The 27,103-nt window shown below is 42.9% G+C and overlaps 2 protein-coding genes across 3 annotated transcripts in view; both read left to right on the forward strand.

The window, feature by feature from the left end:
- SV2C (synaptic vesicle glycoprotein 2C) overlaps positions 1-1,097 on the forward strand; it is a 100,117-nt gene extending 99,020 nt beyond the window's left edge. Inside the window, exon 13 of the mRNA XM_077936297.1 lies at positions 387-1,097. Within this exon, the coding sequence (XP_077792423.1) occupies positions 387-540 (154 nt within the window). The 3' untranslated portion in view covers positions 541-1,097. The remainder of the gene's footprint in view (positions 1-386) is intronic.
- Positions 1,098-8,510: 7,413 nt separating this feature from the next.
- IQGAP2 (IQ motif containing GTPase activating protein 2) overlaps positions 8,511-27,103 on the forward strand; it is a 119,291-nt gene continuing 100,698 nt past the window's right edge. The window contains exon 1 of one of the 2 annotated variants that reach the window (XM_028748003.2): positions 8,511-9,136. In XM_028748003.2, the coding sequence (XP_028603836.2) occupies positions 9,085-9,136 (52 nt within the window). In that variant the 5' untranslated portion in view covers positions 8,511-9,084. The remainder of the gene's footprint in view (positions 9,137-27,103) is intronic. The other variant, XM_028748004.2, reaches the window with a different exon arrangement.

Raw genomic sequence — 27,103 nt, forward strand, 5'->3', positions numbered from 1 at the left:
TGAGACTCCTTAGAGTAGTGATAAAGCGGGATATCAAATCCAAACTACTACTACTAATACTACTACTCTTCTTCTTCTTCTTCTTCTTCTTCTTCTTCTTCTTCTTCTTCTTCTTCTTCTTCTTCTTCTGTATTTCCCCCAAGATGCAGAGGTGAAGGATTGGGGTTGAAAGATCAAGAAAAAGTTACTTACATTGAAATAATGTGTGTGTGTGTGTGTGTGTGTGTGTGTGTGTGTGTGTGTGTGCATGAGTGACTATATAAGCATCATTATAATGAACAGAATTTTCAGACTGCATAATATTATAAGGTTAGAAAAGCCAGACACCTTAACTATAGAGCTACTCTTATGACTCTGTAATATTGTTTCTTTGATCTGTTTCTCAGGTCAGTTGGATGCAACGATATGGACTTCTGCTGCCCAGAAGGAATCGTGGTGCAATCCTGCAGCATGTGTGTTGCAGCCTTTATTGATATGCTGATGGGCACAGAAGGTGTCAGGGAATCTTTTGTTGGTTTTGGAGAAGATGGGACAGTTTAATCAAAGAGGAATTATACAAATGGATGTATCGGCTACAGATAGGCCTAATGTAATATGAGCAAGCAACTGAATGAAGGCTATTATGGGAATACAAACCTAGAAAAAAAGTTATATGAAATATATGTAATTTTATCCCTACTTTCTTTTTGTAAATTTATTTCCTTAAAAAAAAGTTATGCGATGTTGGGTTGCACTAAGATTCCTTTGTTCATAGGTAGCGTGGAAGACAAGGCACAATATACAGCAGCTTTTGAATCATACAATGCCTGGAAACCTGTCAATAATATATTGGTTTGTAATTTTGTGAACAAGTCTAAGTGGGCTTGTATTTCACACACTCCTCCAGGGTGGCTGTGAAAAGATCAAAAGCTATCCATGATTTGTCCAGGTTTGAATGTAACACTAAACCACAGCTAACAAAAATCAGAAATCAAAGCTTATTTCGATAAACCATAGCTTCAAATCAGCACAGTTTAGGGTTCAGACATAAGGGAATCCTTTAATCAATATATAGTGTTGGCTATTGCAATGTAAAGAAAGTAGATATTTGTATTGGATATCTGTGTGTGATACAAGCAGGTTTCTATACCTCTGCAATAGCTACAGAGTATTGTGAATTATTTCTGAGCAAAATGTTAAGGTGAGTCATAGAAGGGAAAATGTGCCCCTTTTTAATGCTCTTGTCCACTTTATTGTACTTTTTTCAGCTGTTCTATTGAAGGTGCATAAAGGAAATAAATGGCAACACTGAAGAGTGAACCATCAAAAATCTGCACCTTGATCTCCCCAACTGAGAGAAGCTACTAAAAAAATCATTTATAACACTGCTGGCTGTGATTTTAAATGAGGGTTTAGGCTTATTCTTGAGGGCTCAGGGAATAAAATAAAATTATAATTTTGACTGTCAGGAATCAACTCCAAAGCCAACCTTAGACAGGGAAGAAAGGAAGAAAGAATCTGACCAATAATCTCTGCAGGATTTTGATTCTGATGTTAAGGATCAGCGCTCAGGAGGGGCAACTAAACAGAATTATGATCCTCAGAACAGATGGTAGAAGGGAGGAAGGAAATAAAGAAATAAAAATCTGACTAAAGATCTCTGCAGGACTTTGATCACAGCCATCAGGTTAGTGATTCAGAGCTCATAAGAGGCAAACAACAACCAAACAGACTCATGATTGGGACAAGAACCTTAGAGCAGATGATATGCAATCAGACAAAATCAAAACCAGACCCAAAGCAGGCACCAAGATGGTAGAACTATAATCAGGAACCTAAGCACAGCACCAAGGCAGAGTAAGGATGGGCTAGGCTGCCAAGATTCAGATGTTAACTTTTGTGCCCAGGGCCAGTCCTAGACATTTTGCTGCCTGGTGTGAATAAGAAGATAGTGCCCACCACTCATTCCATATGCAGAAGCTGACCAGGCTGGTGACTGAATCTTCACCTCTGGTGATGGAACCGTGTCTTCCACCATTCCTGAGGGCAGCTGGTGATCTTAGAGTGCAAATTTTAAAATAGGTTGTTGTTGTTGTTTAGTCATTTAGTTGTGTCTGACTTTTCATGACCCCATGGACCAGAGCACGCCAGGCACTCCTGTCTTCCACTGCCCCCCGCAGTTTGGTCAAACTCATGCTGGTAGCTTCGAGAACACCGTCCAACCATCTCATCCTCTGTCATCCCCTTCTCCTTGTGCCCTCCATCTTTCCCAACATCAGGGTCTTTTCTAGGGAGTCTTCTATTCTCATTAAAATAGGTAGTAGTCAACTAAGTTATACTCGGAGAAAACCCATTGAAAAGAATGGAGATGACTAAGGCTCATTAAAAAGCTAATATTAGGAAAAGTATAATTAAATTAAATATTATCTGGTGCAGAGTACTCCTCCACTGGATGAAGTAACTATGATGCTGAGCAGAGAAGCCATAACACAATTGCTTTTGCTTCCTGTGAGTAATACTTAGCTCTAATAAGGCTAGTAAGTCACTTTTTGAAGGATTGCTGGGTCAAAGCTACTACCACTGAAAATGTTACATTGCCCTGCCTTTTACTGTTGTTTTATTATAGGAATGCAATGTGATTGTAAGCACGTGTGCTCAGGAGTACATTCTAGTCACTGCAGTGGTGTTTCCTATCTAGTGTGTGTGCATAGGACTGCACTCTTAGTAATGGCAAAGTTTTTCTGTTAGAAAACACACAATAATTAGCCTACACAAATATTTGCGTAGCAAAAACAAGCCAGTCCCACCCTTCTGACTCTCAGATTTAATTATCTGTTTGCTGAAAACAAGCTGAAAGTTCTCTTCTGATTTCTGAAGGCCTTCATTAAGCTAATCCCCTTTTCACAGCAACACAGTAAGAAAAGAGCCACACCCAAAAAGTAACTGCCTGGCCCTTTTGCAAATGAATGTCCTTTCAGTTATTAAATCAGTTTCTGTCTCCTTCCTGCAGAAATTAAAGCAAAGCATTCCAATTTGCATCAATTTGAGCACAACAATTTTAAAAAGACAAGTGGGATTTTCTTTTCCTTGGGTCAAAAAGCATCTAATTTTAGCATATGATTTACCAATGAAATAAGTGTATTGTAAGAGCAAAAGTAACATTAACACGGTTGTTTTCAACAAGACCAGCCTTTCTAATCAGCTACATGCATTTGCGTCATCGCTGCTTAAGCTACTCAAGAATTTTAAACAGCAATAGCCATCTACATGCAAAATCTCTTTGTGTTTCAGGGAAGAAACATAAGGTGGAGGAGAGTGCTTGGATTTTAGAGTTGTGTCTAAGTGTGGTGTGGTTTGGCTTGTTTATATGTATATTCAGTTCCTCTTTCTGTATTTCATAATGTTTCTGAAAATGAAAGGAAGCGTGATCATTCTAATTTTGAAACATCCCTTCAGTAATAGCACCCACAAACGGTTTGTAGGGTTTTCACTTCTTACAGGTGGCAGGAGGGGAAGCCACTGCTCACATCTAGACTTTTACATAAATTAAAATGCATTTGAGTTTGGAATCCCTTGTATGTGCCTGAGCTTTGCAGTAGGAAGACAGCCTTCTGCAATTAAAACAATACCCAAAGCAAAAGCTAATTGTAATATCTGTCTGTATTGAAACTCTCTCAATTCTATAAAATCCACAGGCTATTGTTTCAGGTTTGCCAAATTGATATTGACTCAAGATCGGAATGACAAACAGACTTGGACCGCATTTAAGGCACCATCATGCCACTTTAAACAGTTATGTATTTCCCCAAAGAATTGTGGGAGCTGTAGTTTGTTAAAGGTGCTGATAGTGATTTGGTGACCCCTATTCCCCTAAGAACTACAATTCCTAGAAGAGGGATTTGTTATTAAGCCATTCTGATATCGTAGCTCTGTGAGGGGCCTCCTAACAAACTTTGGGCAGCCATGACTCTTTAAAGTGGTATCATACCACTTTAAGTGTATGGCATGAATGTTCCATGGACTGATGTGAACTTCTACTTAGAGGTATTTGTGAAAACTCAGCCAAAGAGGAATAGGGGGGGGGGGACACCCAGTACAGTGGTACCTCGGGTTAAGTACTTAATTCATTCCGGAGGTCCATTCTTAACCTGAAACTGTCTTAACCTGAAGCACCACTTTAGCTAATAGGGCCTCCCGCTGCCGCCGCACCACCGGAGCATGATTTCTGTTCCTGAAGCAAAATTCTTAACCTGAGGTACTATTTCTGGGTTAGCAGAGTCTGTAACCTGAAGTGTATGTTACCTGAAGCGTATGTAACCCGAGGTACCACTGTAATGTCAGATGATAGCAGATACATTCAACAGTCCTTCTCCTTTGCTGATTTCCACCATGGGCTGAAATGGTCCATTGCTGAGCTCATCAAAGATGGTCATCCACAGTACAGGTGGAGAAGCCAAATACCAATTCCTGACTGCCGAAGGTATGTGTGAATTGGCCTTAGCAGGAATTGTATTGTGTTCTATGCTCTTGTAGCAAAGGGTCTAATTTGGTCTTTTGCTGAAATCTGTCAACTGCAAGGTGGCAACAAATGAATAGCAGTATATTATTCCCCAAAACGTGTGCTTCATTCATAGGAAAGTGTTTCTGTGCTGAAAGATTTGGGAAGGATATAATTAGGGTGGAGTGCTGGCAGGACAGGAGGGACATCTCCTGCACAACATTGTGCAATTTGTTTTGTTTTGTAAACCACAAGATTTGTCTTGTTCTTCAGATTTATCTTTGCTGTCCTTCTATTCCTGGACTGATGATTCAGCTCTTCCCAACTGAGCTCTTCTTAAGCATTATTTTGCAGAAGTCATTAAACAACTCGCATTTAGGGAATGGTGTTTGTCCATATATATATTTTTATAAATTCTGACAAAATATTCCATATGTTGGTTCTTCTTTTTCCAATTTTCATTTTTGCTCAGTCCAATTTCTGAGTCAGCACAGGATACTTTTACATATGTGATTGAAGCTCCTCATGTAGCTTGATAAAGTAGAAAGGAAGGCAGTGGTGTAATGGTAAAATTATGTGTGCAGGAGCTCATAATGACACATACACACCTTTGCTAAGATCAGCATGACTGCAATGCTATGCATAGTCACCTGAGAATAGGTCCCATTTAACACAGTTTCGCTTAACTTCCGATTGCATAGTTTCAACATAGAATGCATTGAAGTTTCACAAAAGATCTGCAGCCAGCTGAAATTCAACCATTAGCTTACAACTGGAATTGCAAAGAAACTTGTGGAAAACTGTCACTCGTTACACGGCCAGTGTGAAGAAGGAACCTCGTTAAATAAAAAGGAAATAATTGTACAGCCTCTGCTTGATTGTCATCACATTGTCTTCTCATTCCCTTGCCAGAGCAAGGAGAGTTCATTAATTCACCTGGTGCTTAGGACAGAGGACATCACTTCTGCTATGAAAAGAGTCTCAAAGCTGCATTTCTCCACATTCACCCCTTAACTGCATCACTGAACACAGGGCAATGTGTACTGGGGCTGCTGCTGTGATAGAAACACAACAACCTATGTGTGGTTTGTTAAGGATACTGGGAATTGTAGCTCTGTGAGGGGTAAATTACATTTCTCATGATTTTGGGGGGAAGGGTGCTTTAAATTTATGGTGCGTACACAGCTGTAGTGTAGTCTTTGCTTGGGACATACCTAACAGTTTTGTTTCCTGCCTGGGATCAACTTTAGGTGTACACTTACCATGCTGGAAATAGTTTTAATTTGCCTGTGGCCAGTGTGGCGAGAGCCAGTGTGGTGTTAAGAGCGGTAGTCTCGTAATCTGGGGAACTGGGTTCACGTCTCCGCTCCTCCACATGCAGCTGCTGGGTGACCTTGGGCCAGTCACACTTCTCTGAAGTCTCTCAGCCCCACTCACCTCACAGAGTGTTTCTTGTGGGGGAGGAAGGGAAAGGAGAATGTTAGCCGCTTTGAGACTCCTTAAAGGGAGTGAAAGGCGGGATATCAAATCCAAACTCCTCTTCTTCTTCTTCTGTCCCTGCTAGGCAGGATGGTGTGGTGCTGCAACTGTATTTTACCACACATTGAAATACATCAGGCTAGCAATGAGATCGTGCGGACGCTCTAGTCTATACATAGTGAATGAGCAAAAAGATGACAATTCTAGATGAAAATGCAAGTGTGGAAGGAGTCTTTCCTGTTCTGCATCCAAGATACATTGCCAGGAGCCAAGAGCCCTATCAACAAAGTTTATATACTGATGAATCTATCATTTGTGTTCCTATGGGGGGGGGGCACTAGCTTGAACTCCCCCCGGTAATTAAAAGGTGTGTTGATTACTTTAAGACCATCTCTTTTTTGCTTGCTTTTATGTTTTCTTTAACTAGGCTCTAATTCAGTAGTTACTTAAGCTGTAGTTCTCTGAAGTGAACAGTAGCTTGTTTATTTTCATTTTCAACTCTAACAGAGTGAAGCTTTTTTGTGGTTGTTTGTTTAGAAGGGTCAAAGCCTGGAGATAAATACGAAAGCCTTTCTTTTTCCTATTACTTTTTGAAACATTGACTCAGTGAGTCATGGAACCCAACCACAAGCAAGACATAGATAGTAGGGAGACACTTTTGTATTCTTTGTAGCTCTCCAGCTTCATGCTCACAGGTTATGTTGAAAAGGTGGATATTTTAGAAGCTGTTAATATGACCATTCTAAACAGCGAATGGCTACATGCACTGAGCAGCGGCTTCAGACACACGACTGTGTGAATTCATATTTTCTAAAAGGTTGAAGCAGGTGGTATTGCAGCCAGGCCATGGCTTCAATCCTAAAAAGAGACTCATGGGGGTTATATGGAAATCATCATTCCTGATTTCTTGAACAGTCCACAATCTGACATATCAGTTAATATGTTAAGATTATTATTATTATTATTTTGAAAGTTACTCTGTTTCCTACTGGAGCCAGTCTTAGTTACAATAGAATCCTATGTCATGCCTATACAAGAAGAAATCTCCCTTTAAATGTGTTTGGCCTATTTGCAGCAGAGCAACTCTAATCTGGCAGGTAAGCACCCTGTGTAAGGTTGCAAACCTAAGCATGTCTACTCAGAGTTCAGTGGGGCTTACTCCCAGGTAAGTGGGTTTAAGATCACTTTAAGATTTAGCAAAACTGCAGTCCAACTATTCTTTGTAACGGGGCTTGGGCAGGTTCATTTTCTGCCCTTACATTGTGTCTTATGGGGTGAATTTAGTTACATCTACATTTGGAGAGATGTAATACAGTGGTACCTCAGGTTACAGACGCTTTAGATTACAGGTGCTTCAGGTTACATACTCCACTAACCCAGAAATAGTACCTCAGGTTAAGAACTTTGCTTCAGGATGAGAACAGAAATCATGCTCCGGCGGCGGCAGCAGTGGGAGGCCCCATTAGCTAAAGTGGTACCCCAGGTTAAGAACGGACCTCCAGAACGAATTAAATTCTTAACCCGAGGTACCACTGTATGTTGAATTCTATGGGTGGGCATTGGGATGCAGTATATCTTTGTTTATCCTTCTGTCTGCTGACCCGATTCCCCCATGCATAACTTCTTTCAGCTTATCTTAAACCAGCACTTCCCCTCAGCCACCATCGTTTAGTTACTCTGGTTTAACACCAGCTGGGGTGGGTTGAGAAACCACCACCTCTCACCGTTAAGATTGCACTGTCAGTCTCTGATGCCTGAGGATTTACCCTAGTCCTTGAGTAAGGAAAGAAACCCTTACCATGCTTGTTCAAGAACACTTTCATTTCACTACCTAGGGGAGCCAGAGTAGTGCAATGCTTAGAGAGCTGGGACTGTGACCTGGGAGATCAGGTTTTGATCTCCTCTCCATGAAGCTCACCTGGTGTCCCTCAACCTAACCTACCTTACAGGGTTGTTGTGAGGATGAAGTGGGGAAGGGAGAACCATGCACTGTTGAACCTGGGTCGACCTGGAGGACAAAGGTGGCATATAAATGTCATGAGTAAAGAATAATAAAATATGTTCCAAACCTGAGCACTGAAAGGAGCGAAACTCCAGCCTGTAAGGGTGAAGCCTAAGCGCCGCGAACAAGGTGCTCCTCACAAGGCAGGCAAGACTTTCTATTTCTGGAAGGAGGTGCTTATTGGTCAAGTATCTTTGGGGGGGAGAAGAGCGTTTCTCTGTAACCCAGCAACTGCCTGGGACAGAAATAGGATGAAAACAGGCGAGTTCTTTTGTTTCCTGACGTGCGTGCGTTTTCCGTTCTTATTTTAAACTTCTGTGGTGCAAAGCGCACAAGCCACACACCGGGGCAAGGCGGGTGAGGCCGGTGAAGTGGAAAGCGGAGAGCCGCCCCCCCCCCCGGCCGGAGGCATCTCGCCTGGCCTCCCCTCGGCGCAGGCTGCGAGCTGAGGAGAGGAGGGGGCTCGGCCCACCCGGCTGCGTCGACGGCCGCTGGCAGGAGGCGGGAGGGGTCGCTGTGGAGCAGGCTCTGTTCCTCTCCCCCCCCCCCCCCCTAAATAACGGGGCCGGGGAGAAGCGAGGAAGAGAGGAAGCGCGCTGGGGGTGGAGAAAGGAGTTCACTTTGGCGGCTTCCCTCAGGGAAGAGCTGAGCGCGCCAAGGAGCAACGAGCTAATCTCCCGCCGCCGCCGCTGCCTGGCCCGAGAGGGCGCCGAGCGCTCCAAGAGGCGAGCCAGGTAAAAGGGACGAGTCCTGGTGGCGAAGGAGCGAATCAGAGAGGGGGAGGGAAAGCAGGAGGCGAGAGCCGCCCTTCAGCCTGCGCCCAACTTCATTCGCGCGCGGCGGCGGCGGCGGCTGCAGGAGAAAGGAGGAGGAGACGGAAGGCGCGCCTCAGGTTTGGTGTCCGCCGACTGCCAGAGACTGGGACCCCGTCGTCGGCTTCTGAAGCTTCAGGCAGCGGCTGCGAGGACGACCGAGGCTGCCCGGAGGGCTGTTGCGGAAGAGGCGAGGAGTGCGCGGCAGGAACAGGCGGCTCCCCCTACTGTGCGTGTGTGTTTGTGGAGCAGCGGCTGCAGGACGGTGAAAGAGCGGATTATTCCTGGCTTCGAGAAGTTTGTGAGGCGGGAGAATGCATTATGAGGAGCCCTCTTCGCCGGCCTTGCAGAGACCGCGCTATGGCTGTAAGTACCCCGGCGCTGACTTGCCTCGCTCGCTGCCAACTCACTTTATTGATTACATTTGGGTTTGCGCCAAAATGGAGCACCGAGCCGGGACGGCGGCGTTGCACACGGACACACGCGCGTACAGACGTCTCTCTCTCTCTCCCCCCCCCCCTTTTCTGTTTCGCGGGGTTCTGGGGAGAGACTCCCGAAGCGCTCAGGTGTCGAGGCCGCCCTTGCCCTACAGAGGGACACGTGTGCGGGAAGGAGAGGTGTCCTTGGGGGCGCTGTTTGTGGTGGAGGCGACGGGAAACACCTGTCGCTGGCTTGTTACCTGAGCGCTTTGCAGGATGGTTTCTCTCCCTCCCTGCGCGGCTCCAGCAGGAAGGATTTCATAGGTCAAGGTGTCACAAGCTGATGGCGCGGTGTCCGTGTGGCTCCTGTAATCTCTCGACAAGCAAGCAGGCTGAGAGAGAACTTGCTTGCTTGCTTTTTGAAGACTCTTCTGCTGGCGGAGTTCTTAGAAAGGAATCTGATGTTAAATGCTCTTTTAAGTTGTGGGAGTTTTACTGGGGAGAAATAGTTCTGCTATAGAGTGTACATGCAATGTCTTAAGGCAAGGATTCCAAACACAAGTGAATCACATACTGTATTTGCTTGGAAATAAGCTCCTTGAGATCTCTAGGACTTACTCCCAAGCAAGCGTGCATAGAGGTGCTTAACACTGTAATCCTATACATGTCCACTCAGAGCTAATAAGCTCCATTTAGATAAATGGGACTTACTCTTAGGTATGTGAATATATGGTTGTGATCTCAGACTGCAATCCCTATACAATGGTACCTCAGGTTACATACGCTTCAGGTTACCGACCGCTAACCCAGAAATAGTACCTCGGGTTAAGAACTTTGCTTCAGGATGAGAACAGAAATTGTGCTCCGGCGGCGCGGTGGCAGCAGGAGGCCCCATTAGGCTAAAGTGGTGCTTCAGGTTAAGAACAGTTTCAGGTTAAGAACGGACCTCCGGAACGAATTAAGTATGTAACCAGAGGTACCACGGTAGATATGCCATGCAGGGAGTAATGACCAATTGATTCCCCCAACAGAGGCTTCTGTTCAACATCTCATTTTGCACATGCATTTGCAAAAGATGCATCCCCCCTTCTTTAGCATTAAGAAAATAGATATGTGGTTAAAAATTATGTACAAAGCAGTTCTAATTTGCATGTGCCCGCTTCCCTAATTCCTCCTAGAAGTGAAGGAATTTCTGGATTTGTTTTATCTTTAGGAGCTGGAAGTCTGCACCATTAATCAAAAGATCTTTGCTATTACATCTGAAGGGGATGCAAAGTTAAATTAGAGTAGAATGTGCTTGTATCGTGTTTTATGCCTGAAGAGTTTATGTTGGGAGGGTGCTGAGAACACAGAGTGCCTTGACATTGTCTCCCAGCTATAATTTCCACTGCACCTTGGCAGGGAGGAGTCATGACAGTTAACTGCTGCTCTGGCTGGGCAGCAAAGGTGTGCCTGTTGTTGCAACTGTTTACCACCCCCAACCCCAGCTGAATGTGCTATTAAACTTGCAATATTGCAACAGGCAACTGCCGTGTTCTCTGACTGTTCCCATTCCTTGAAATGTCCCACATTTGCCTTGAAAGGGCTCTTAAAATTCTAAGAAGCCTGTATCAAAATTTTAGCTACAAGCCCTGCACGGCCCCTGGGTGTCAGTCTCAAATGATAACGCATATAGAACGCCCATAACCTTGCCTCCAGGTGCCCCACTCTGATGAAACCTCCAAGGTTTCAGAACAGCACTGTGCAGTTTCATAATAAAGACATCTTACTTTAGAGGACCTTTGCTCACTGGTGTTGTGTTGATGAGCTCACAGTCCTGAAAAGTCAGCTTTCCTTAAAGCTTTTGAACTGGTAGGCTATATATTTTGTTCCCTGGTTGTGGCAAGCTAGCTATCCGAATTCACAAGGCTTCTATGACCTTGATGACTGCTGACACTAACTCGCTTGGGTAACATGTAGGAAAAGCACATAATGATATATTGTTCTTCCTCCTGCTGCTGCCCTGTCCCAACCTGCGTTAATACCACCTGCTGCTGCTGAGATCCTCAAGAGGCCATGATTTTGGCTGAAGTGCGTGCTCTTTTCTCTGGCAATAATTGCCTACAAAGCACACCACGAGGCTCCATGGCAGAAGTTCAGAGTTCTCCTTCAGACTGAGCCAGGAAGTGGTTTGAGAAAAGATGTACCTTTCTGAGAGTGATAGCAACATAAAGCTGCAAACAGAGGAAACAGTTGTTCTTCTTTGGCAGAACTGAGCTAAGGGAACAGTTTCCAAGAACAGTTTTAAGCCTCTGCTAGTTTCAGGTGTATTGAATACTATGCATTGTATTACTCATGGTAGCAAAGTGACATGCAAAACCAGAATCTCCCAGTCATAGAGTAACTAATAAGTAGCTTACAAAAAAGGTGATCTTGAAAGAAGCTAAGCTCAAAGTGCCATCTTGCCATGGCCAAGTCTTCTGGACTTGCACCTCATTTTCCTGTGACCTGATTTTCCCTTCTCTAATGGTGGTGGGAAATATGTGCTGACATACAGGGCAGAGCAAATAAACTGGTCCTGACAGTTTGTAATGCTTGGGTGTTCCCATAATGGCTTTTTTAAAAAAAAAAAAAAAAGTTATTCATACTTACTCAAATGTTATGTTGTGTTGCATGTTTGTTAACTCTTCCAGTCACCAAAAACCCCTTCTTATTGTGATAAATAACCTGATGGGGTTTTTATTCACAGTCAAGAGGGATATACCCGAAAAGTTATACCATAACTCTTCTGAAGCAAGCTAGTTGTGCTTTATGAACGTAAGCAGTTTTGCTTTTCATTGACAAGGTCCCTTGATGGTAAGAGCCAGTGTAGTGCAATGGTTAGAGTGTTGGACTAGGACCTGGGACATATAGGTTCGAATCCCCACTCAGCTGTGAAGCTCACTAGGTGACCTTGGAGGAACAGATGAGATACAAATGTAAGAAATAAATAATAAATAATATATTCATTCTCACAAAAAGTAGAGGATACTCATCAGATAGGGAACTGAGGCGGGAGGCAACTTCTGGTTTTAACATGGAGGCAAGCACAGTGAGCAGCTGTGGCCAATGCCAACTCACTAACAAGTGTATCTGCCTTATGTTGCATGCACATCTTCTTACGTGTACATGTTAAAAACAATGCAGGAAGTAGCCTTCTGACCTGCCCATAGTTACTCACTGAAATGATCTGAGATTTAAGCCCAAGTCTGCTGAGCTCTTAAACCCTACACTTTGTCACTGGAATAATACCAATACAGTTATTTCTGACATTCAGTTCTGTTTCTGACACATGCTTTACATTATTTGCTAATAAGTTTTTGCTGTCAGCTGCCAATCAAACTTGAGTCAGTCTAACTTGTTCTATATTTGGAGATCAGTGTTTTGCAAAGAAAATAAGAAAGGCTGTAGGGCTTTTAGGTTCTCCCCCACCCACTCCCAAGTCTTCTTTACTTCATGTGATATTTTATTTTTAAAAATGCTGCTGTGATTATAATGTAGATAAATTAAAATTCCACATGGACTTGTGTGTTGTAGTTTACTATGTTTTTAATATGAACATACTGATATTTTAAGAGGAGTTGTGGCAACAAGGAATCTTGTAAGTACCTTGAAGGTTAAAACATTTTATTATAAACTTTTGTGGACTGGGAAAAACTTCATCAGAAGCGTCTTCCTCAGTTGCAGGTTTACAGGCATGTTTTATTTCCCTCTGATCTTTTTGCTTAATTTGGTGTTCATCTTTAAGTTGGCTGGGGTAGAATGTGTCCTTTTTGTGTTACTGCACTTTAGTTAATAATTGTCTGATATATTGTCTGATCTTTCATAAGAGCCTGTTTTATCACATGTTCTTTACTTTTGAAGTGCATTTTTTCTATGTGAACGTATGCCGTAAATTAGTTTCTCAAGCATTACAATATGTTAAGTGGCCATTGTAATGTATTTGATTGCTTGAGATCAGTTGAGTGACTGATGATTCGAGGCACAACAGCTAGTATGGAAGCAACTGATGATTTCTCGGTGATCAATAATTTCTGGAAGATTCTTTTCAAGGGCCTGTCAAGACTCCTATCACTGCTTGCTGGGGTTGGACTGAGATTAGTGTTCTGAAGAGGAAGTGCGTGTGTCAGAGAGAACAGTTCCACAGATGACCTGTAGCTAGCAAGTTAAGTCAGGGAGGAAGATGTTTTGTTTGTCTGTTGTGACTAGCTAGAAAAATGAATGGGAAAAGGTTGCTTTTTCAGGCTAATGTTGTTGCAGTGTTGTCTGGTTTTCCATGCTTAGCATGTTTGCAAATTCACTGATTATCGCAAGGGGAGAGCACTTGCTATGGCAAGTGAATGTGCAAATATTGTAAGCATTGACGCTAGTGTGCAACAGTGCTAACAAATTCATTTGCTAATGCTATGGTAAGTGCCCTCATCCCCTCACCTTTTGTCTCCAGTGGTTGGTGAGGCCTAGACTCATCCTTCTTCCTGATCTTGTAAGAAGCTGTCCCAATGTCAGTGGTAGTGGGCTAGGGAAGGTATAGTTGGAATGTAATAGCTGATCACCATCGGGGGCAGAGAGCCCTAGATGTTTGGTCTATGTCTGCTGCCCAAGTCCTCCCACTCCTATAGAACCTCTGGTAACTTATCTATTGAGCCTTCTGGTTTGTTGGTGTTGATAGTGAATGTTAGGTCAATTCATGAAACCAAACTCATCTGTGACTTGATTTTGGATGAAAGGACTGACCTGGTGTGTACTACCAGTACTACCTAACTCAGTTTTGTACATCTGGGTACTTGATACAGCTCCAGACCAGACTGTGTGTGTGTGTGTGGTGTTGCTGTTAATAGAAGCACCATCTCCTTTACCAGAAAACCTATTGATCATGGGATGACCTTAGAGGGTCTGCTCCTGGTGTTGGGCCAGAAAAATGGCCAGGGGATGCTGCTGGCCTATTGAAAACCCAGTGACATCCTGACTAAGCGAGCTGAGGTACAGGTGTAGTGTTGCGGGACTTAGTCCTAGGTGACTTCATATTCACATGGAGGCTCAAGACTTCATGACAGCTAGGTGGCTGCATCAAAATAGTCATTGATGCAACGCATTGGGCAGGGCATGCCCTTGACTTGGTCTTTACTGTGAGTGATATGAGGGATGGACCAAAGATGGTGGTGAAATGCACTCCTTGTAATGGTTGCACTCCCTGTTCAGATGGCCCACCTTGGAGACTGATGGAACCTCTGGGGGATCTTTCAGAGGAGAAAGACAACAATCCTTATGCAATAGCAAGATGAAATGGGCAGCTCCCGGACAGCCTCCTCAGTGTTGTAGAGACTGAGCAGTTCGTTGGTATTCTGGGGAGTTCTGAGGTATGAAGCAAGCCAGACAAAGGCTAGAGCACGTGGTGCAAATGTCACTCCAAAGCTGACTGAACTCTGGCTAATGCACATAATTGTGCCTACCATGTGGCAGCGCGGACTGCAAAGAAAACTCACTTCACAGCTTGCATTGCATCCTTTGGTAGCCAGCCAGTAGAGTTAATTTGTACAGTCCAGTGGTTACTGACTCCAGCTGTAAGGGAGGAATCGCTGGAGGATTTGAGGATTCAGTGTGACCAACAGGCTACACAATTTGCCTGACTTCACGGAGGACAATGTTGTCAATTGCAATTGGCCACAATGGCTATGTTACACAGTCAGAGGCAGTACGCCTCTGAAGACCAGGTGCTGAGAATCGCAGGTAGGCAGAATGCTGTTGCGCTCATGTTCTGCTTGTAGGCTTCCCATGGGCATCTTTTTGGCCACCATGAGAACAAGATGTTGGACTAGACGGGCCTGATCCAGCAGGGCTCTTCTTATATACTTACTGCAGTACTTCAGAGTGACCTTGACCCTGCAGTTGCTGCAGTTTCGGATGCAGTATCTAGTGCCATAGTCTAAAATACTCTAGTATTTTCTCATTTCTTTTCCCTCTGCATCCATAGGTCTGCCGAACGGATAACAACATTCTTGTTTTGTTCTTCTAAAGAACTTCACACACTTTTATGTGTAGAAGTATATTAGGGAACCGCCATAATATGTAGAAAGCACAACCTTGTTTTGAGGCAGCCCAGTTTCACCTCCAGACTCATAGGTGCTTGACCACCTGAGATCAGTGTTAGGTGGTGAATGAAGTGAAATGCAAGATGATGGCCACAATTTCAGTAGCAATGCAACTGTATCATCTGTGACCACCTTTCTTTTAAAATAGTACTCATGATTCACTTCATGCTAAGAACTGGATAGGCTGAAGTTCTTGATCCACAACTCTTTAAAAAAAAATCAGCGGCTGCACATTTTGGAGTAGATTTGAATTCTCAACAATCCAAAGATCACTTGCTCTTAAGGAGCTACATCCATTAACCATAACACTTTATTTCAAGCATTGTTCAGCCAAGTGAAGCACTAAATGAAAGTTCCTTTGATTTCACATTGGGCTAATTTAAGCACATGCTTGGCTTTCCCTTTGAGAACCATGGAACTTGTCTTTAACTTGTGTTTTAGTTGTGTCCACTGCTTGAAAATGTATCACTATTTAAATACATGGTTCCCAAAGTGGATAAGCGGGTAACTTTCATATAGTAATGGATTTATCAGGTCAGGAGAAACCTGAATGGAATAGCTTTTCTTCTTTAAAATAAAAGAGTGAGCTGTATGTGTACTTTCTAGGTGTACCCAGTGTTTTCCAGTTACTGTGGGTTTCTTCAAACAGTTCTCAGCTAGGTACAAGTATTGATGACTGTAATTTGGCAGCCAGACATGTTTATCTTCACCTTTTTTTATTCATAGTTAATGAGTAACTGCTAAACGAGGATGGCCACATAATGTCTGAATTTTACTGAAGGAAAATACCTTAAAAGCATTCACAACTAGTATCATGCTCCAGTTTTAGGATCACTATCCCGAATGGCTAAATTGTATGGTCTCAAAATCACACAAAAAGTAAAGGAAGTTGTGCTGGTTCATCAGAAAAATCCACAGTTAGTAATTAATGCCTTTGTTAGGCCAACCATAACATTACAGAATCACAAGGAAGCTGCAGAGCTCTTCAATGCCCTGGATCCGGCATAGGCAAACTTGGCCCTCCAGATGTTTTGGGACTACAACTCCCATCATCTCTAGTTGGACCAGTGGTCAGGGATGATGGGAGTTGTAATCCCAAAACATCTGGAGGGCCAAATTTGCCTATGCCTGGCCTGGATGGTACATTTCATCATCCTAATGCAAGTTCTGGAGTATTCAAAAGCTTACTTAAGATTTTGGGATTTTTCTTGCAGGCCAAAATGACCTTTACTATTTTTGTGTTGTGGTAGATATTAAATATATCTGCCAAGCAATAGAATCCTAAAACTGGAAGAAATGGTCTACCTACCCGGTGAAGATGGAAGTTTACTTTTTGAGAGCTGCATGCCCTTCAGCAACTAGGCAATGCTACTGTTTGGCTTCTGTTGTCTCTTTTGCATAGTGCACCACCTAAAATTAATTTCCATCTTTGCTAATATAAGAACTGCAAGCTTTATTCTGATGGTGGTCTGTGGCACATCTTTGAAGAACAGTGGGAGCAGTGTTTGTGAACCCAGTGGTCCAGTCTGCCCATAAGGTAAACCAGACAGACTTGAAGTGATGTTCTTTCTTTTTTGGAGGGGAGGGGGGAAGGAAGCACTTGGAATACAATAAAATCAATTATAAGAAATTAAAAGGCATAAAAATACAATTAAAAACCATACCTCGTCCAGCACAGCACATTACAATTGCTACAATAGGCAGAAAGGGCATGAAGTGGTCTTCCAAGGCCCTCAGCAGTTTTCAAGAGGTTGGTTGGTGGTAGTTCCAAACTACTGGAGTAGAACAGGCTATGAAGGGAGTATTGTTGTCGCTTCCTGATATGAACTGTGATTGCTTCATAATTAGCACTTGCACATGTGGGAACCAGAAGATAAGAACAAAGACCTGATAACATTGCATAGTTCTGATATTCATATGTGATAATGTGTCAACTCTGCTTTTAATGCTTCTGTCCTATATTGACTAGGCACTTGCATTATTTTGTGACGTTCTTCCCTGGGTGATAACTTTTACCATGTCATTTTCATGAGGTGAGATGTGCTTGTGAAGGAGTCGCCATAGGGCTGCCACCTTTTTGGTTCCAAGGTATCATATGGCTATGATCCAGGTCTGCCACCTCCTTTCTCACAGAGAGGAATTGTTTAAATGTTAGCCACAAATGTGGTGCTGACCTTTAAAGCCCTAAACGGCCTTGGCCCAGTATACTTGAAGGAGCGTCTCCACCCCCATCGTTCAGCCCGGACACTGAGGTCCAGCACCGAGGGCCTTCTGGCGGTTCCCTCACTGAGAGAAGTGAGGTTACAGGGAACCAGGTACAGGGCCTTCTCGGTAGTGGCACCCTCACTGTAGAACATCCTCCCATCAGATGTTAAGGAAATAAACAACTATCTGACATTTAGAAGACATCTGAAGGCAGCCCTGTTTAGGGAAGTTTTTAATATTTGATGAATTATTGTATTTTAATCTTTTGTTGGAAGCCGCCCAGAGTAGCTGGGGAAACCCAGCCAGATGGGCAGGGTATAAATTATTATTATTATTATTATTATTATTATTATTATTATCATCATTTATTATAGCTGTGGGTTGTGTGATCTGCCTTTAGCTATTCCCTCTCTTCTAACTCCCTGGCCTTTCATGTGTGGTCATTGTGTCTTTCCTTCTAGATGGGGAAGGGAAAACTTAGATCGGGTTTCCATTTATTTAATCCACTCATCATTTTTAATTACAGAATTCATAGCCAGTTTGCCCAACCACCTCACATGGTATTCTGCAAAACATAATGAATTTACATTTTGGTTTGTTAAGCTGCCAAGTGTCTTTAATTTTGTGGTTTATATAGTAATTGAATTGAAATTGAAGCAAGAAACATGTCAAACTTGTTAATTTGAACTGGTGTCTTTACTATATCAACATGCATTTGTTCAAATACTGACCATTGTGGAAAATTGCCGTTTAGGAGTGGCTGGTACTGTGCGATCAAGGCATTACAGTTTAGTTTTATTCACTCTGAATACCGTACTTAACCTGTTGCTGATTCCTCTTTCACTTCCTGACCAGAGACATGGGGAACAGAGAGTGGGGAACAGAAGCTGACCAATGTGCCATTTTGACAAGTAGGCAAGGTTGTCCCACATGTCAGTCACCTGGCCTGGTGTCAGTAAAATGGTTTCTTTGTAGGTGTGACTTGATCCCTGCCTTCAGAGGAAGATCCGCTGGCTCCATTTCAAGATGGTGATGCAAAGGGATATTTGGGCTTACAGCAAGACATTGACTGTATGAGTCAGTCTCTCTCTCTCTCTCTCTCTCTCTCTCTCTCTCTGTGTGTGTGTGTGTGTGTGTGTGTGTGTGTGTGTAGGTGGAAAGAGAGGAAAGCACTTCCATAATCAATTCTCCCCCGGCTTTTTGAGCAAAATCTAATGTTATGACTATGAGGCCCATCAGAAGTGAGTCCAGTGACACAAGGGCAGGTTTTTGTGGGTAGGGGAAAATATTGTCTTAACCAATGCACAGCCATTCTTGGATTTTATGTGCCTGGATCAAAAACTGCTGCTGGCACTGTAAATAGAGCTGTCTCGGTAAAAAAAATGAGTGAAAATATCTGCAGTCAAAGCTGTTGTGTGAAAGGGAAAGCTTGGCAACAGGAGACTTATGTGGATTTTTTTGGGGATTTCCCATATTTTGGAGTGGGGAGTCCTTTGCAAAACCAATTTAGATTACAACCTTACTACAGACTGAGAGTTGGCATTGAGCCATCCCTTTCTCATGATTGCTTTAATCTGAGATGGTTAGTGATCCACATGTAGTGATGTTGCTGAATTTTGGGATGGGATTCAGGTTGGAAATAAGGGGTGTTTTTGTTATCTTAGCTTAAAATCCATTTGAACTTTGGTTTTAGGCTTGCCTTGCAAATAAATTTGGGGTACGCATTCCAAGCTGCTCCTATCCATTTTCCCCAAAGCTTAGCTTTCTAGCAGAAGCATTCAGGAAGTGGGCATGAACAGGAGGGCTGTTTCTTTAACCTTCATTAGGCCTGAAAGTCTTTTTGCAGGAATTGGTAGCTTGCAAAGGATTACAGAGTGTTAAAGACATTAGTGTCTTTATACCTGGGTTCATGTTAATAGACTTTAAATTAGAAACAATAAGTGTCAGGGAAGCATGGAACTATAAGAGAGTAGCAGTTTATGTTGTGAACCACCCTTTGATCTTTGGATGAAAGACAGTATACAAATGTAATTAAATGATAACTAAATAAATTGGAGCAAACCAGTGCGGAATGTCAAAATTGCCTGTATCTGCTGCCAAGACACAGGACAGAGTATGGAATAACTGGTATTGGGCTGTTGTGAGAGACGTGTGCTGGGGATAGATGGCAAGAAATTGCTGTCAATTTCTTGGTGGAAAACTTTGGGAGTTTCCTTGGGAGTTGGTCCTTCCTAACCTATTTTGATGCCCTTTTATTGGCCTTCTTGTTACCTTGTTTTGGGAGAATTTTCCCAGTTACTATTTGAGAACTTTGAGCCAGAATATTAAGAGTCTTGGAATTAGGTGTTCTAAGTAAAGCCAGAATGTTGCATCTGTTTATTTGTTGGACCAATTAAAAAACCTGAGTGATATGTTTTTGTTCAGTGTGGTTTGTTGTTCCATGTGGTCTGGCCCCATGCCTTATAGAAAAATGCATGTAATCGGGTTTTGGGAATGACAGTCATTCAGTTGAGTCATTCAGAAAATTTCTGGACCAGTGCTGTTAGCCTCTAAACAGCTTCAGGATTGGTGTGGATAATTCTGAAGAAGTTTATTCTATATGGTTCCCCACTTCAAGTGTTAATGGTGAGAGATGTGATACAGAACCATTCATAGGTGGCAGCTGCAGAGCTTGGGTAATACCTCAATTGGCCTTCAGTCAACTGTACGAATTCATTGGGAGCCTTAGAATCTCAAAATGATTTAAGTTTCTAATTCTGATATTCCTGTTTGTGGGGAAAATGAGTTTTTATATCAATGGATACTTTGTTGGACATTATTGTAACAATTTATTTGTATAGAAAAAGAAATGCAATTTAAACTGGTTTTACTTTTAATATAAGTAGTTCAAAAGTGCAGGCTTTGGAAGCCAAAGTATTCCCTCTAAACTTAAAATCAGATCAAAAGTAATCATGGAGAAAGCTGTTAGGAATTTCCAAGGTGAATTAAATGCTTATATTGAATTGGGAAGACTAAAAACCAATATTCTAGATGGGCAGCAAGTGACCTCTTGTGCTTTAAAAGGATTTGTTCCAGCTGTGTGAGCTGGAAAATCTGAGGCTTTCCCACCAATTAACCTAACTCTGAAACTCAGCAATTTGAAGTAATTCAGATATATTGTGTCTGTAGAATGGTGCAGAGAACCACACTACTGAACTTTCCCTGGCATATTTTAGGAATGAGAGTCTTCTCAGTGATGAAGGGTTGTGACTCTGTGGTAGAACACATGCTTTGCCATGCAAGAGATCCCAGGTACAGTTCCCAGTTTTCCCAGGTAGGGCTGGGAAAGACCTCTGTCTGAAACCCTGAAAAGCCATTGTCAGTCAGTTTAGACAATGCTAAGCAAGATGGACCAATAGTCTAACTCTGTTTAATGCAGCTGCTTAGGTTCCTATTTATATTTATTCCCAGGATAAAGTATAAGAAAACAATCCAAACATGTCACTTCAAAAGGTCTATGTCCAGTGCTCCAAGCAGAAGAAACCTGGAATAGCTGTCATGACAAAGGAAGGGAAAGTATATTTGTTTCAAACCCATATATAAGAACACAGGCAGCTGTGCTTGCAGAGTGAATTTGGAGCTGATTTTGTTTTGCATATTTTTATATATGGCTTACAATAGTATAGTTCCTGGATGCAGTAATGATGTTCATTTAATGATTGCACAGAAATATAATAGCCAAACAAATACTGAGTTCTATTCAGATGAGATCAGTTTTACCCATGTCACAAGACTAGAATAATGTTTAAAGTTTTGGGGAAATACTTGTTAAAGAAAACAAGTTGAAGTTATTCTGGACACAGATTGCATGTAGCTGTGTTGATAATTTAACTGGGGTGGGAACCCATAGTAATAGTAGAGTGGTTTTATTTTTTTCCTTGTTGATCTTCTTTCTACCACCACCACTTATTAAGATAAACTGAAGTCCCAAACAAGAGGGGTTTTCATGTTCTATCAAAACCATTCATTAGGCTGGATGCTAATCAAAAAACAAAAGAAAACAAAAAAGCAGGTTGGAGGGAATTGGAGAAGGAAATGTTGTTGGGCAAGATGGGAAAAGCCTGAATCTGCATTTTGTAATATTCTTAAAATGTAATGGGGGAGTTTGCACAACTTGATTAGGCACAACTTGGTAGGAGGCCGGAGGAAATAATTTTAAAAATCTGAGTTTGCAGTAAAGACAAGGAACAGAGAAGCATGATTGTTTCCCCATTCAAAATATAAATACCAGCAGTTTTTCAGCTCTGTCTTTATCACTAATCTGGTGTGATACTGTCTGAGGCAAAGCATAGAAAATGTGAGAGTACTTATTGGCAAAGATGGAAATCATTTTAATAATCCCTTTACTATTTATACCCCACCCATTTGACTGGGTAGCCCCAGCCACTCTGGGCGGCTTCCAATATTTCAGATAGTGCACTGCAAATTTAGTCAATGGAAGTCATTGTTTTGCATAGCTACCCTAATATGAGTGACCTGTAAGTATTCTATATCTGTAGGAAAAAGCAGCTGAATGTTAGTACAGGGTATTATAGGGAGAATTGGCCTTGTGTGCCCAGAGTGGCTGGGGAAACCCAGCCAGATGGAAGGGGTATAAATAAAACAACAACACAACATCCCTCCCAGAATATTGACTGGTCCCTGGAATACCTTTTGGGACATGTGAAAGGGTGAATATGACTATTGCAGCTTTTATACTCCATTGGCACTTTTAGACAGAAGTTAAGCAAGGCATAATTTAGAGATGAGTGTATAAACAATGGATAACCAATATTGTGCCCTCTAGATCAGGTGTCGGCAACTTAAGGCCCTTGGGCCATAAGCAGCCCATGGGGGTCGTTTAACTGGCCCACGAGCCGCCCCCGAACCGAGCTGCCCGCTTGGTGAGTCCCCCCGCACTGCACTAAACCGGCACAGCGCAGCGCGGGGACTTGCTCCCATGACTCCGGAAATCACGTCTACACAGACGCCAGAAATCGCAGGTGCACATGCTCACGCACGCTCACAATCCAGCACAGAGGATCTCCGCAGGAGTGAACCAGCCCAGGTGAGGTAAACCTTGCCGACCCCTGCTCTAGACTGTGAGCTACAACTCCCATCAGCCCTGGCCACCATTTTCAGGGATGTTGAAAGTTGTATTTGAAAACATCTGGAGGCTACCTCTGGTACAAAGAATAAGGAAGTAATAGAGAAGTTGAAAAGGCAAATCTGAGGGACAGATGCCTGAGATCAGCTTTCAGTTGTTGCATTAAGATTTTATAACCTTTGACTTTTGAAGCTGAGAATATCTGCAGAGTGAAGAAATACAAGCATTCATCAACAAAGAGAGGAAACTTTAAATGGATATGGCATGGAAAGGAAAACCTAGCTGACAGTAGTGGAGAGATGAGTGAAGAAAGGATCAGGAAAAAAGAGTGGCAGAATACAAAATAAAAAGTGGGGAATGATGAGGGATTGGTGTGCTAAAAAGTAAAGCAGTACCACAGTCAAGATGAAACAATATGAAGAAGTCAGAGTTCTCAAAGCCGTGGTAGAAAGAAGTGAACAAAGTTTTGGGGTGTTAAACTTTTAATGACAAGAGCAAAATGCAAATAATAAACACCCAGACTACTTAGGAGAATAAGTGGTTATTTGTACAGCCTTTATTTTTCTTAGTATATTGTAGCTCCCTGCATTGCATTGTTAATCGCTTATGAAATTTTTGAGTTTCACATGCAACTTGTCGAAAGTTCACTCACCTTCTCGGTGTGGCGGCATTGCAGGACAGTGTAGTCTCCTCTAAGACTCCGACGAGAGAACTCAGGATTGGCATCCTGTCTGGAGCTGGATCCTAGCCTGTACCCAGGATTGGCAAATGGGGCTGCAGGCTTGGATATGGGCTGGGCCAGGGGGCAGAGTTGACGGTGCAGGAAGGCTTCCCTCTGTTCTGTGCCCTGGCCATTTAAACAGCCCGCACCCTGGAGCCCTTACCTGTTTCCCCTCACTGGATTGTCGGGATCGTCATTGGAGCTGGTTTTCCTCTTGGATTTGGCACTTTGTTTCTTCATTTGCCCCAGCTGTCGCCACACTGCAATCGCTGCTGCCTTTTGCCACCTAGGTGAAATCACTCGAGCTGAAATCACTGGCCATTGCTTGTCAAAAACTGAAGGGTTTTCAGATATTTCACAAAGTTCAGTTATATCTATTTAGATCTAGATTTCTCTGGATCAAAGCAAGTGTCTTGCAACTCTAACTGTGGCCATAATCTATCTTCCTTCCTTCCTTCCTTCCTTCCTTCCTTCCTTCCTTCCTTCCTTCCTTCCTTCCTTCCTTCCTTTCCAAGGCTTAGTTGTATAGAAAACATGTCAGTTGTCTGTGGCTTCCCTTCAACACCATAAGCAAGGAACTTTTCCTCCTCTAACATGTCAAGGATGTTGTGTTCTGTGGCTATTCAGCAAAATGATGATATTTGTCCAAACTGTGTGGTGGTACAAATATCTTCTGGTTTCCAAACTATAGTCTGTTTCCCCCTGTTTAATAAATGTATGCAAGACACATGCATGAGTATATGATGGCATGGAGTTGCACTTTTGCACCACTGAAATGTATAATTATAGTGGCTAATGGAAATAGATAATAGAATATTCATTGATTCATTTTTGCATTAACTGACATTCTCCAATCCATTGTTCTAAACTTTAATCTGGGTCAATACTTCTAATTCTGTAATAGATATTTAACAATGGGGGATATGAGGATATGAGGGCGTAATACTGGGGCCTATCATAGCTTCCCTGTTGTTGCACCAGACCTGTGTTCCTCTGCTTGCCTCTTGTCTCACGTGACCAGATTGCCTTTCAAAAGTTCTTGATTCATAAGCAGGGGAAAATAACTTTCTTTAAAATTGTTCCAACAATGCCATTCTGTTCTGTGAATCAGGTTTAGGATAATTTTTATCATGTTGCTTTTCTGCTAGTGACGACAACAATCTTGAGCTGCAAAGTTTTGTAAACTATCCCTATAAAATTGAGACGCATCTTAACCTGTCTACTTAGCCTTGTCTCTCGACATTTCAGCATCAGCCAACTGTTTTATAAAACTACTATTTGGTTTTTAATAGCTGACTGGCCTCTGTCCAGTAGCGAATTACCTTGGAACTGCATAGGCTCTTAATTCATGTGATCACCAGCTAAATACAAATTGGCTCAAGACAAGAGGTGAAAGTTCATTGGCTTATTTTACCAGTAACATGCTGGTATGGCTTTTGTGTGCAGAACCACATTGAACAACAGCTACTTTAACTCTGTTAGGATAGCTCAATCAGTAGAGCATGCGACTCTTAATCTCAGGATCGTGGGTTTGAGCCCCACGTTGGACAAAAGATTCCTGCATTGCAGGGGATTGGTCTAGATGACAGTCATGATCCCTTCCAACACTACAACTCTATGATTCTAACACAGAAGAAAGCAACAGAACACAGCAAATTGGTTTCAGAGTGTATGTTCCTCAGCTACAAACTGGAAAGTAGTTTTGTTCAAATAAATGTGGGAAGCCACCTACACTCACACTTCCTACTTCCTCTTAAATCTACCAAACACATTTGCAATACCTGGTGAATTTACATTTTCCCAGTGCTAAGAGAGAGCATATGGTATTGCTTATTGCACTTCAAAAGCATCAGCGTGAAATCTCTGGGTGTTTCCTTAAGTACTCTGAAAGTTTTAAATTTTAAGGCCTAGTTCTCACTTAGGTAGTATTGAATCATAGAATTGTAGAGTTGGAAGAGACCTCTAGGGTCATCTAGTCCAGCCTCCTGCAATGCAGGAATCTCAACTAAAGCATCCATGACAGATGGTCATCCAACCACCGCTTAAAAACCTTCAGGGAAGGAGAGCCTGCCACCTCCCAAGAGAGTCTGTTCCACTGTCTAACAGCTATTAGTGTCAGAAAGTTCTTCCTGATGTTAAGTCAGAATCTCCTTTCTTGTAACTTGAAACCCATCGGTATGGGTCTTACTCTCCAGAGCAGGAGAAAACAAGCTTGTTCCCTCCCATACGACAGCCCTTCAGATATTGGAAATGGCTGCCATATCTCTTCTCAGTCTCCTCTTTACTGGGCTAAATATGCCAACTCCCTCAACCGTTCCTCATAAGGCTTGGTTTCCAGATTCTTGATCATCAAAGTAAAGCAACCTGTGTCTTATTCTATTTCAGAGAGCAGGTGGGGGTCCAGGTGAAAATGCTTCTTTGTACGAAGAGATTCCCTAGATGCAGAAAATTAATATGGCAGTGTCATGGGTTATAGCTTTGCCCAGCCAAGTTGCCACTACTCCTTTCAACAACATGCTAGTTTTTTATGTTCACTGAATTTCTTTGCTTTCAGAAGTGGTACAGCACAGATACAGATTTATGGCTTAGATTTACCAGTTGCACTAAGATCTCTGTGCTGAAAACTGGGAATAGTGTGTAAGGCATTTGTTTGTTTGTTTGCTTTATTGCCCACCCTTCACATAAGCTCCCAGGGTGGGTCATAACAATTTAAAAGGCAACATTAAATGCAGTTTAAAACTGCTACAGTATGACAATTTGCCAGCAGTATTGCAACAATATGGTTTTGGTATTGCACTTGTGGCTTATCATGAATGTGCGGGTGACTTTTAATTCATTCTCCCTGGTGTGAGTGGAAGCAACAAACCACTGACTTAGTGCTGCATCCAGAATGAGGAGTCATGGTTTGTTTTACCCCCTGGCTTCTTGACCATGATTTGTTTAAGCAAAGCTAATCACATACCTTGGTTTGGCATAACTAGTCAGGCATCATAAGTTGCTAGTGCGAGGGGAGGAGCAAAGCAAATGTGATCTACGCATGCAAGGTGAGCTGCTAACTAAGGTTTACTGTGCCCTGTGAAGGCAGCCTCTGTGCTTGTTTGCTTGGATAAGAAACTGGAGGGTGGCACACAGTGTAGCTTAATAGGATATATGTTAGTCTGTACCACGTCTTCAGATGATGTGCTAAATGGTGCCTAGACTAACATACATCTAGTTCAATGCAGAGATGTGTTTGTAGGCTTATCTTTTGCTGCAGATGGTTATGTAGAGCAGTGTTTCCCAACCACTGTTCCGCGGCACACTAGTGTGCCGCGAGATGTTGCCTGGTGTGCCGTGGGGAAAATTCGAAAGATTTTTTTTTTTTGGTGAAAGTCAAATTAGGTCCTAATCTATCCCTCGAGCGCCTCTTGTCCGTTATTGTGACGCATGAAGCGTGTTCCCGCCCACTCCCCGCCCTCCCTTGCTTCTCTCTCTCTCTCTCTGTGGCGTTCTCCGCCGCTTCCTGCTGGGCATGCGCAGCTCGCCTCGCGCTTCCATTCCGACCCCTCCTTCCCCCGACTACCCCACCGCTCCGTTCCTTTCTCTTTCTCGCGTGTCAGAGAGCGGCGGCGCGAGCGCGGCGGTTCCCTCAGGGCTGACGGAGGGCTCGAGGAGGAGGAGGCAGGACGTGGAGGCGGAGAAAGCGGCGGCGGCCACCCCCCACCTCCGGCTCGAGGCCCGCGTAGAAAGCTGAGGGGGAGAGATAGATAGAGGTGG

This window comes from Podarcis muralis, chromosome 11 (assembly GCF_964188315.1).
Source record: "Podarcis muralis chromosome 11, rPodMur119.hap1.1, whole genome shotgun sequence".
Classification (NCBI taxonomy): domain Eukaryota; kingdom Metazoa; phylum Chordata; class Lepidosauria; order Squamata; family Lacertidae; genus Podarcis; species Podarcis muralis.